Below are 12,021 nucleotides of genomic sequence, written 5' to 3'. Positions count from 1 at the left end.
CGAATATTGTATTCCTTCAGAACAGCAACACTGTCTCTACATATTATGCATAAAGCTTTATCATTTGCTATCACAAAAAAGTACTTTATCTTCCATTCGTCATTGAACCGACGGCACTCACTGTCCACTTTTCTTTTCTTTATCTTTTCCATATCTGAAAACATAAGGGTAAAATAAATGAAATAAATTCTACAGGAAAAAAAGAGCTTGTATGTGGTGTTAAAAAGCATAGCATATTATTATAAAGTGGTAAATATTATGGCAACAGCTTTCGTTGATAAACTTAATGGTTACCATTTTAACTATTTTAAACATGCAATATTTTTGGCTACAATAGTATTATTGCTATTTTGTATAACTAAGATAAAGGCATTGACAAAGAAAAGAATATTGTACAGTGTTTGTGCTCCCTGAAACGGAAGCAGCGAAGCCCCACTCGCCCTCCATCCCCACAATATACAGTTATACACAACTGATTGGTTGTAATGCACAACACATACCTACCAGTATTAGTATCTGTGCGTCACACTATCGAGAGAGAGGAAAACTGACTCGGGTTGAGCGCCACCAGTCAGCAGCCCCAGCTTTGAATAATTCTGCGATGCCATTCGTACGATAATTATTTTTTCAAGGCCACCACACAGGGATTTGTTTTGCGGGCCAGATGTGGCCCGCGGGCCATAGTTTGGAGACCCCTGCTCTACATCATACTCTTCCTCTGCCCTATACTCTTCCTCTCCACCATACACCACCATACTCCACGTTCCCACCGTACTCCTCTTCTCATCAATTCTCTACCTCTCCACCATAATCCATATGGTGTATGTACATCTTCACCATACTCAACCTCTCCAACATATTCTTCCTCTCCACCATACTCTACCTCTCTACCAAAGATTGCCCTTTGGTGGTTAATACCTTCCCACGTCTACTAGGGGAGATAAACGTCTATGATATAAAGCTCAAAAAAGAAAAAAAAAGAAAATAACCTGAGACAAAATAAACAACATTATTCCTCAACACAATTCTCATATTAGAGCTCCAGTATGTAACCCCAGATAAGTACCTTCCCGAATAACATCATGTCATCGTTGAATTATAGTCAAAATTACACCCACAAATCTAAAATACAGTAAGTCTGCCCTAAATTGATGAACTAACTTTATTAACCCTGTAGTTAATATTATAGCTCTGATTGAACAGGTCAAAGGTCAAGGTCTAATATCAACTAAATGATAAGTATGATAACTATGTCTCGACATTAATTTACTTCCATAACTTATAAAGTACTTAAAATAACAATCACACAAGACAGAATTACCACAACAGCAGACTAATATTAACAAACGCACCTGTAAAATAAGAAGAACCCGAAGAACACGTAAACCTATAGCACGACCTATTCCCCTAAGAGACTTAATAATAAATGACCAGTAATTATATTAGCAGCTAATCACACCGTTAAAGTTCCAGGTCGAATAATATTTCTAATCCTCTCAATTAAAATTATAAAATGTATTAAAAACCCTGTAGTTCCTTGAGGTACAAAGTAAGCAAATATTTCTTGTGAATGATTTACTCAACCAAAAACTATGAAAGATAATCATAGAGGAAAAGCAAGTGATAATGTAACTACTAAATGCCTTGAACTCATAAATACATACAATAAATATATAATTATTAAATAGAATTAATGTAAGCAAGTAGACAAACAATACATTTAAACCTAAATTCTTTGCACCCAAAATCACCTTCAACTCCCTGTATAATATTTTAGTAAACTTCAACCATGTTATAGCCCAACGTGAGGGAGAACTCCAATACATAAACGGTAAAATAATAAACCTAGTAAAGTGGAAACTCAATTTAAAGGAAGAGAAAAAATTCATGATGAAGGATAAGAATATTTAAATAATCTAGCAATCATTTTCAAAGCTTTTCAATTTCCTGATCCTCTCTCCTTGTTAAGCCAAATTTACAATAAATTACTAAAAAAATTTGCAATGCCAACACCAAAATCAACCTAAATAAAAACATTTCATATAACTCAATCATGAACCTGCGTCCTATCTTGGTTGCAGTTGACTCTATCCTGTTAAAGAACATGCTCAAATGTTCAAAACTTTCAAATAAACATGACGTAACATATGCCTGCCCTTCCTTTTATCTTTATTTTTCTTTCTCTTGTTTTCTCTTATGATCCCTTTCTTATTCCTATTATTACACCATTTATTTCACCTTACCTTCCGTATCTTTTGCCTTGTTCTTATCTTCCTCTAAGATTTCCATCTCCTCACCTCTCTCTCGCCTACTTAATGCCCTTACCTCCCTCATCTCATCTTGGGATCTATGGCCAATTCAGTCTAAGGCTGTACAATCCAGAACCCATGCGCTGTTATAGATGTCAGCGCTTCAGCCACCATAAAGATGACTGCAGAGGCCCAGAACGATGTGGAGTATGCAGTGAGCTCCACAAGACCGACATATGCAAGAATCTGCATAAAGAAGGTAATGCAACGAAAGCAAAATGTCCAAACTGCGGGGATACACATCACGCCTGGAACAAACGATGTCCAGAAAGGGTAAAAAGAATACAAGATTTCGGATCATCCCAGCAACCCAAAACCACAACTTCTAGACCACAATCGACCAGACCCTTAGTTGAAAGCCAGTGGTACACTCCTTGGCAAGTCAAAATAAATGAAGATACAAATCAGCAACAGACTAAAACACCAATTCCTTCTAGTCTGAGCAAGAACAGGGTCTCCAATAACTGGAGAACACAAAGCACTACTCCACAAGGCAACAACAACCCAATAGATCAGGGCAGCAGAACGAATATACCTGCTATTGCCTCCAGGACCTCCCAAGCACGAATGATGATCCCCACATCATTAAATGCCCCAGTAGCTGGATTTAGCAAAGACGCTAGGACCCAACCGAGAGTCTCCTCACCCACCAAGCAAAATGTTTCCACTCCAGCCAAGAAGACACAAGCCGTTGGGAAAATCATCACTTAAAAAACTACCTTGGACTCAATGGATATTCTGGACTCTTACAGAATAATGGACAATCTCAAGATTATACAATGGAATATTCAAGGATTCAAAAACAAAACACAAACACTCAGAGCAGTGCTTCTCAAGGACAACAATGATATTGTTTTAATTCAAGAAACACTCACCAGGACTGAAAGATATATAAATATCCCAGGATATCAAGGTTTCCACTGCCCAATTGCACAAGGTGGCACAGAGGCATTTCAATTCTAGTCAGAAATCATATCAATACCACGACAATCATAGACCTGCCCAACTGTGGTGAGAACGTCGAAATTATGGGTGTTTATCTCACAATGAGGAACTCAATGCTGTCCATCTTCAATGTATACAGGAGCCATACAGAACACGACATGGATCTGTCTGCAAACTTTAAAATAGTAGTCACTACACCTATTACCATCTCGGGTGACTTCAATGCTCATAGTGAATTACTACTTGATTCACCAAGAACCGACGCCAACGGAAGACATATTGAACACCTTTTGGATGAAGTGTCTGAAATCAGTCTGCTTAACTCGGCAGAACCAACCCACACTGGCGGGGGGAAGGTGGATCTCACGTTTGTCTCCACCAGTATTTATGAGTTGTACTCACCTACTTGTGCTTGTGGGGGTTGAGCTCTGGCTCTTTGGTCCCGCCTCTCAACTGTCAAACAACTGGAGTACAGATTCCTGAGCCTACTGGGCTCTATCATATCTATATTTGAACAACCTGTCCTCTTAAAAAGAACGTCACTTTTGGCCATTTGCCCGTATGGCCGAATTTGGACTTAATTTGAAAATGAAAAAAAATTTAAATAAATTTGGGATTTTTTTTTCAACAACAGTAAGTTAAGGGTCCACTGATAGGTTAGGTGGCCGGGAAATTCTCATAAAGTTCCAAAACGTTATGAAAAACGTTAATTTAAAGTGTCCTCTTATAACCTCTGCGCGTACGCCGGACGACTCAAATAGAAAACGGAACAGAACGTCACTTTTGTGAGTCGATTTCATTTCAAATTACGTCCGAATTTGGCCATAGTGCGCATACGGGCGAAAAGTGACGTTATTTTTAAGAGGACGGGTTGATTTGAAACTGTGTATGGAGTCAGCCTAAACCACATCACTTCCTAATGAATTCCATATTTTAACTACTTTGACACTGAAAAAGTTCTTTCTAACGTCCCTGTTAGAAAGTTATACTCAGATATATATATATATATATATATATATATATATATATATATATATATATATATATAGACAATTAGTGAATGAGAGAGACACAATAAGTGAACAAGAATGTCAGACAGCCCACACGAGATCTCACATCAATAAAATAGAACTAAAATATGGTCAGTAGCAAAATACGTCGGTAATTTGTTGCTTTCGGAGACCAGGAACTGGAGCTTGTCCCTGTAACCACATTCACACAATGATAAATTAATAACGTCAACAGAAAATTCATATTCACCCTTACAAATACCAAAATACACCACATAAAATAATTCACCAACATATTCGAACATAGACATAAACAAGCAAAATTGAAAACAATTAAATTAATTTGTTGACAAACTCCGGCAATCAGTACGCCCAATTTTTAGAGTGATTCATGAATAAAACGTTAATATGTAAACAATGCACCGGGATTACTTCATAATGGTTTGGTGTGAGGTAACACCTCACTGTGTGCTATTGTGAGGCAACACCTCACTGTGTGTTACTATGAGACAACACCTCACTGTGTTATTGTGAGGCAACATTTCACTGTGTTATTGTGAGGTAACACCTCACTGTGTGTTATTGTGAGACAACACCTCACTGTGTGTTATTGTGAGGCAACATTTCACTGTGTTATTGTGAGGTAAAACATCAGTGTTATTGTGAGGTAAAACATCAGTGTTATTGTGAGGAAACACCTCACTATGTGCTATTGTGAGGTAACACCTCACTGTTTTATTGTGAGGTAATACCTCACTGTGTTATTGTGAGGTAACACCTCACTGTTTTATTGTGAGGTGATACCTCACTGTGTTATTGTGAGGCACCACCTCACTGTGTTATTGTGAGGCAACGCTTCACTGTGGTATTATGAGGCAACAACTCACTGTGTGTTATTGTGAGGCAACCCGTCACTTTGGGTTATTGCAAGGGTGTCCACATAAGGGGTGAGCGTGTGTGAGGATTCCACACAGTTGGTTTAAGTGTTTAGTGTCCCACACAGGAGTGTGTGGGGTGTCACCATACAACATGAATGTGTGGAGAATCTACACAAGTGGTGAGGGTGTGTGAGATGTCGACTCAGTTGGTGTGATTGTGTGGGAGCGTCAGCACAGGTTGTGAGAGTGCGAGGTGTATCCACAAAGGTCAGGAGAGTGAGTGATGTGTCCTCACACTCGGGAGGTTATCAAGAAGGTACTCATCTAGTTGTTCTTCCACAGTTGTACTACCGCGGGTTAAGCCTCGGCTCTTCGCTCCCCCCTCTCAACTTGTGTACAGATTCCTAAGCCTATTGAACTCTATCATATCTTCCTTTTAAACTGTGCATGGTGTCTGCCTCCACCTCTTCACTGCCTAATGCATTCCATTTGATAACTACTCTGACACTGAAAATGTTATTTCTAATGACTAATTTGGCCACCTAATTTCCACCTGTAATCACTTGTTCGTGTTCCACCCAAGCTAAATAGTTTGTCTTTTCCACCCTGTCAGTTCCTATGAAACGTTTGTAGGAGGTGATCATGTCTCCCCTTACATATCTGTCTTCCAGGGACGTAAGGTTTAGTTCCCGTAGGCTTTCCTTGTAACTCATACCTCTTAGTTCTGGGACGAGTTTGGTGGCATACATCTAATTATTCTCTAAATTTTTCCTGTGCTTAACTAGATATGAACTCCAGGCTGGAGCTACATACTCCAGGATTAGTTTGACATTAATGGTATATAAGGAGTTCAATGATTCATTACACAAGATCCTAAAGGCAGTTCTTATGTTGACCAGTCTCACATATGCTACTGTTGATATCCTTTTGATGAGGGGCCTCTGGGGTATGATATCAACCCTCAGATCTTTCTCTCTCTCTTTGACTCTGGCAGGATTTCACCTCCCAGAAGGTACCTTGTGTTCAGCCTTCTGCTCTCTTCGCCTAATTTCACTACTTTACACTTTCCAGAATTAAACTTTAGTAGCCGTTTTCTTGAGCATTCCTTTAGTTTGTCCAGGTCGTCCTGTACTCTCTATCTTCATCTGTCTTGATTCTTCTCATAATTTTTGCATCATCAGCAAACATTGAGAGGAATGAGTCTATACCTTCCGGAAGATCGTTTCATATATCAGAAGCTGGATGGGTCCAGGTACAGAGCCCTGTAGGACTCTGCTGGTAACATCTCGCCACTCTGGTGTCTCCCCCCCCCCTCATAGTCACTTGCTGTTTCCTGTTGCTTAGATACTCCCTGATCCACTGGAATACCTTACCTTTTATTCCTGCTTGTTTCTCCAACTTTTGAAACAGCCTTTTATCAGGTACTGTATCAAAGGCTTTTGACAGTCCAAGAAAATGTTCTCTGCCCACCCTTATCTTTCATGCCTAATATTTGTTCTTGGCCATAGAATTCTATTAAATCTCCAAGGCAAGCTTTTCCATCCCAGAACCCATGCTGGTATTTTACGAAGTTCCTATTTTTCCAAATGTTGTACGGTCCTTTCTTCACGATCTTCTCCACCATCTTGCATGGTATACAATTTAGGGTAACTGGCCTGTAGTTACGTGCAGGCTATATTCCAGTTTTATGGCAATTCTTTTCTTTCGAGTGACCTGTTATACACCATAAGGAATGGCACACAGTGCTTCTTCACCCTCTTTTAGTATCCATGTTGAGATTCTGTCAGGCCAAACAGTCTTTTACACATTCAGCTCCAACAGATTCCTTTTGACTTTATCACTGGTGAGCTCAAATTCCTCCAGGACTGCTTGACAGAGCCTCATATATTAGTACAGGGGGCTTCTCCCTGCTCTAATGTGAAGACCTCCTGGAATCTCTTGTTCTGTTCTTCACACACCTCCTTGTCATTATCTCTGGAGGATGGTTGTTGGGGGGAGGGGTCAGGATGGATGAGGATGATTGGTCGGTGGTGGTCTAGATGATGGAGGATGGTTGGTAGGGGAATGGTCAGGAGGGTGGAGGATGATTGGTGGGGATGGTCAGAAAGGTGGAGGATGCTTGGTGGTGGATGGTCAGGAGGGTGGAGGATGATTGGTGGTGGATGGTCAGGAGAGTGGAGGATGGTTGGTGGGGGTTACCTGGTTGATGGGGTTCTGGGAGTTCTTCTACTCCCCAAGCCCGGCCCGAGGCCAGGCTCGACTTGTGAGAGTTTGGTCCACCAGGCTGTTGCTTGGAGCGGCCCGCAGGCCCACATACCCACCACAGCCCGGTTGGTCCGGCACTCCTTAGAGGAAACAATCTAGTTTCCTCTTGAAAATGTCCACGGTTGTTCCGGCAATATTTCTTATGCTTGCTGGGAGGACGTTGAACAACCGCGGAGGGTGGTCAGGAGGGTGGAGGATGGTTGGTGGGGGTGGTCAGGAGGGTGGAGGATGGTTGTTGGGGGTGGTCAGGAGGGTGGAGGATGGTTGGTGGGGGTGGTCAGGAGGGTGGAGGATGGTTGGTGGGGGTGGTCAGGAGGGTGGAGGATGGTTGGTGGGGGTGGTCAGGAGGGTGGAGGATGGTTGTTGGGGGTGGTCAGGAGGGTGGAGGATGGTTGTTGGGGGTGGTCAGGAGGGTGGAGGATGGTTGGTGGGGGTGGTCAGGAGGGTGGAGGATGGTTGGTGGGGGTGGTCAGGAGGGTGGAGGATGGTTGGTGGGGGTGGTCAGGAGGGTGGAGGATGGTTGTTGGGGGTGGTCAGGAGGGTGGAGGATGGTTGGTGGGGGTGGTCAGGAGGGTGGAGGATGGTTGGTGGGGGTGGTCAGGAGGGTGGAGGATGGTTGGTGGGGGTGGTCAGGAGGGTGGAGGATGGTTGGTGGGGGTGGTCAGGAGGGTGGAGGATGGTTGTTGGGGGTGGTCAGGAGGGTGGAGGATGCTTGGTGGTGGATGGTCAGGAGGGTGGAGGATGGTTGTGGTGCATGATCAGGATGGTGGCGGATGGTTGGTCAGGAGAGTGGAGGATGCTTGGTGGTGGATGGTCAGGAGGGTGGAGGATGGTTTGTTGGGGTGGTCAGGAGGGTGGAGGATGGTTGGTGGTGGATGGTCAGGAGGGTGGAGGATGGTTGTGGTGGATGATCAGGATGGTGGAGGATGGTTGGTCTGGGTGGTCAGGAGGGTGGAGGATGCTTGGTGGTGGATGGTCAGGAGGGTGGAGGATGATTGGTGGGGGTGGTAGGCCAAGGGTTAGTAATTTGGTCTCGGAAATTTCCGACATAATTCCGGAAGAAAGAAACACGGTTCATAGTCCACTGTTTAGGACTGACGTACACTGATATTCTCCTTCGAAATTATAATTTAACATTGGATTAGTAACAGTTTGGAATACTAAGTAATTTTGCTGTCCTGCTAACTCGGGTTATGCTAGATTTCCTAGCATGATGGGAGCCGGTCGGCCGAGCGGACAGCACGCTGGACGTGTGATCCTGTGATCCCGGGTTCGATCCCAGGCGCCGGCGAGAAACAATGGGCAGAGTTTCTTTCACCCTATGCCCCTGTTACCTAGTAGTAAAATAGGTACCTGGGTGTTAGTCAGCTGTCACGGGCTGCTTCCTGGTGGTGGAGGCCTGGTCGAGGACTGGGCCGCGGGACACTAAAAGCCCTGAAATCATCTCAAGATAACCATCTCAAGAAGATGATTACATTTTAATTTACTTGGAGGACTGAATATGATTGTTACGAACCCGGATCCAGCGTCCTAGCACGGAGCAGTAACGACCGCGCCATCTGTGGGTCAGCTCCCGAAACCCCCACCAAATGGACGACGACACCTGGCGAGGACGGGAAGTACTGGCCTCGTGGGCCAGTTTCTAGTCCTGTTCAGTGCTCAACACAGCCGCCGCTGACCTCTGGTGAGGTGGTGCTCAGACTACAACGCCATCTATGGAGTGGATATGTCGGGCGTTTGTGTCTGAGCCTGTAAGTGAGGTGTTTTAGTGTCCCTGTTATTGATGACGTGTCTGCTTACAGAGTCGACCTGGGACCGCTGTGATGGGAGTTGAGTGAGTCTACCCGAGGCAGCCGTCTCCGAACCTTGAGCTTTGCTGCAGCAGTTGCGAAGTCGTCCCCCCCGGAAGAACACAGTGGTGTGTTAGCCTGCCAGTGGAGTGGCAGTAAGAGGTTTACCCGGGACCGACTGTTGGAGACGATCGTCCACTGGGGTATTGAGGACGGGAGAGTGATTTGTGGTGTCACACGAGGCTCCTGTCCAGGGCGTTCCCCTTATATCGTTCGTGGAGTGGCCTGACCAGCGTTGCGGGTCCGGAACCTGCCAGCAGAGCCCCTGCTGGATTTGTGGTTGACGGCCTCCACGGCGGTGCCTCCAGTGGACCTGTGTTTTGGCTGACCTGTGGCCAGGGTAGGCTCGACGTCTCAGAAGAATTCGTTGTGAGGCCACGAAGAAGCACCGAGGAATCGGCACCAAGATCGAGGATCCATAGTCTTCAGCAGAAGACTACAGTGTCAATCCCCATGTATAGTGTTAATACCCCTCCCCCTGTGTACTCCTTTTATACCTTATTTATTTATTTGGTGATGGTAATTATAATATTAAGTTCTTAACTTTCTTTCCCTACTCCCTTTAAGTTACTTGCATCACGGATCACATCCCTTGATAGCCACTACTGGCTTGGGAACGGATATATATCTTCCTCTAACAACATCAGAGTAAGAACCCCGTTACGTCCCGAGAGGGCCGTAACAATGATCAATCATCACAGTCAAGTAGGGTTCCAGGACTACAGAGGGATCAGTGACATTGGTCGTTGTAACTTATAACTATTCAGGCACTGATCTATAACTAAACTGGTCACTGATCCTCCGGTGAGACCCTTGGAACCACCTCAGCTAATGATAACTGTATCAAATTCAGTCGTCGTTTTATACAGCTGTATTTACTCACAGTTGTAATATTGTTTGAATTTAACTCTGTTGTTCAGCGGTCCGTTCCGGACGTGTGCTCCATTCTGGAGGAATGTTCCTTTCTGGAGTGGCAGGTATTATGGGGTTATGAGTGACTTCATTCCCTGTAAGCTCTTGAGGAACTAATTCTTCTAATGTGTTAAGAGTAGTAGTACCTTGGCATTTGACGTACACATTCATTTAAGAGGCGTTGGTGGTCTGGGTAAACAGAAACTATTCTATTTATGGGCCATTCTGAACGTGGTCGGTCACTGTCCACCAGGACAATATCAACAGGCTTCAGATTAATTTTATTGTAGGGGCTACTCTCTCCATAATGATATTCTCTCAGAGATGTTAGATACTCTCGAGCCCACATGTCATTCCATCGACCTATCACCCTGGATAAACGCTTGCAACTCTGAACTAAGTCACTTCCTCTGATACTTGAAGAATCATCTAATTCCTCATCCGCTAGGGACACTAGAAAGCTAAGAAGTCCCGCATGAATCAGATGGGATGGACTTAGTGGTTCTTGTTGGGAAATATCATCGAAGAGGTAGGTCAGTGGTTGGTTGTTGACTCGAGCTTCTATTGTAATTATTTCAATGACAATAGTTTGGAGCTCTGGTAAGTCAATTTGTGACGGTGTAGGGGTTTTCTTAGGTCACGTTTTACTGTTCCTATCATGCGTTCATAGAAACCACTGTGCCACGGTTCTCTGGGAGGTATTAACTTTCAGTGGCAGTACCTTTGTTTGAGAGAAGAATGTACCTCTGGGAGATTCCATATTTCTCGCAGACTTCTTCCCCAGCCACCAAGTTGGACCCATTGTCTTAGATCATCAATTTAGGGCATGATCAACTGGCAGTGAACCTACAAAAGGCTTGTATGAATGCCTCATCCCTAATGTCGGGAGTCACTTTTAAGTGTACCCCTCTTGTGGTTGCACAAGTGAAGAGGCATATGGAGGGTTTCACTGGAACCTTGTCTTTGGTGTCCATGAGGGTTCCTCATAGACACCAAAGACCTGTTCCTGTGTAATCTACCGCAGTGGTCCCAAAAGGACGAAGGTGGACAACTCGTTCTCTAGGGAGTGGTGGAGGTCCTGGATGAGGTCACACCCGAGCGTTGTACCTCCGACAGATTACTCAAGATTTTATGATAGACTTTACAGTCTGACGACCTTGAGGAAGCCAAAACTTTTGTCTCAGGTCGGTAAGAGTATCTAATACTCCACCATGTAAGGTGCTGTGCTTGTGGATATGCAAGACAATTAGCTGACTGATAATGTGGTGTCGGGGAAGCAACATTGGATCTTTTACATCTAAGTCAAGATTGGCATGTGTTAATCGTCCTCTGCACCTTAGTATGTTGTGATTGTCTTAGTCAAACCAGAGACCCAGATTCTTTATTAATTTATCAGGGATGTTTTCCACAATCCTTCCCATAAATTTCAGTTTGGGCTCACTTGACCCAGTACTTTAATATACTAAGCAATTGGTATTTGATTCCTATTCTATTCAGGAAATCAAATGCTACTTGGGTTACACCTAGTAATTTATTTAATTCTGAGTACTGGCTAGAATCAATTGCCAGAGTCCGAGATGGTTCTGGTGTCTCAATGGGAACAGAGACATTGGTCCATGGTCATGTCTTGTGGCTTTTGTTTAGGCCACTGGTCACTGATTAGCCACTGAGGTTTAATGAGCCACATCTCGGCTTTGGCTAATTGCCTTAACATCAGTTCCCTGGAAAGGTAGTCAGCTGGATTTTCTTTAGTAGGCACATGTCTTAGTTTGTTCCCTGCTGACAGTTCCTTTATTTCCCTAACGCAATTACTTATGTAGAGAGTTTTGTAATTATAAGACTTCCTCATTAT

At 43.8% G+C, this 12,021-nt stretch overlaps 1 protein-coding gene across 1 annotated transcript; it reads left to right on the top strand.

Moving 5' to 3' along the window:
• Window positions 1–2,315: 2,315 nt before the first annotated feature.
• On the top strand, window positions 2,316–3,020 carry LOC138358171 (uncharacterized). The gene has a single exon (XM_069315675.1). The coding sequence runs from the start codon at window positions 2,316–2,318 to the stop codon at window positions 3,018–3,020; it is 705 nt and encodes a 234-aa protein (XP_069171776.1).
• The last annotated feature ends 9,001 nt before the right edge of the window (window positions 3,021–12,021 follow it).

The sequence above is a fragment of the Procambarus clarkii genome, chromosome 82 (assembly GCF_040958095.1).
Source record: "Procambarus clarkii isolate CNS0578487 chromosome 82, FALCON_Pclarkii_2.0, whole genome shotgun sequence".
In the NCBI taxonomy this organism is placed as follows: domain Eukaryota; kingdom Metazoa; phylum Arthropoda; class Malacostraca; order Decapoda; family Cambaridae; genus Procambarus; species Procambarus clarkii.
This window is presented reverse-complemented; position numbering and strand designations above follow the sequence as displayed.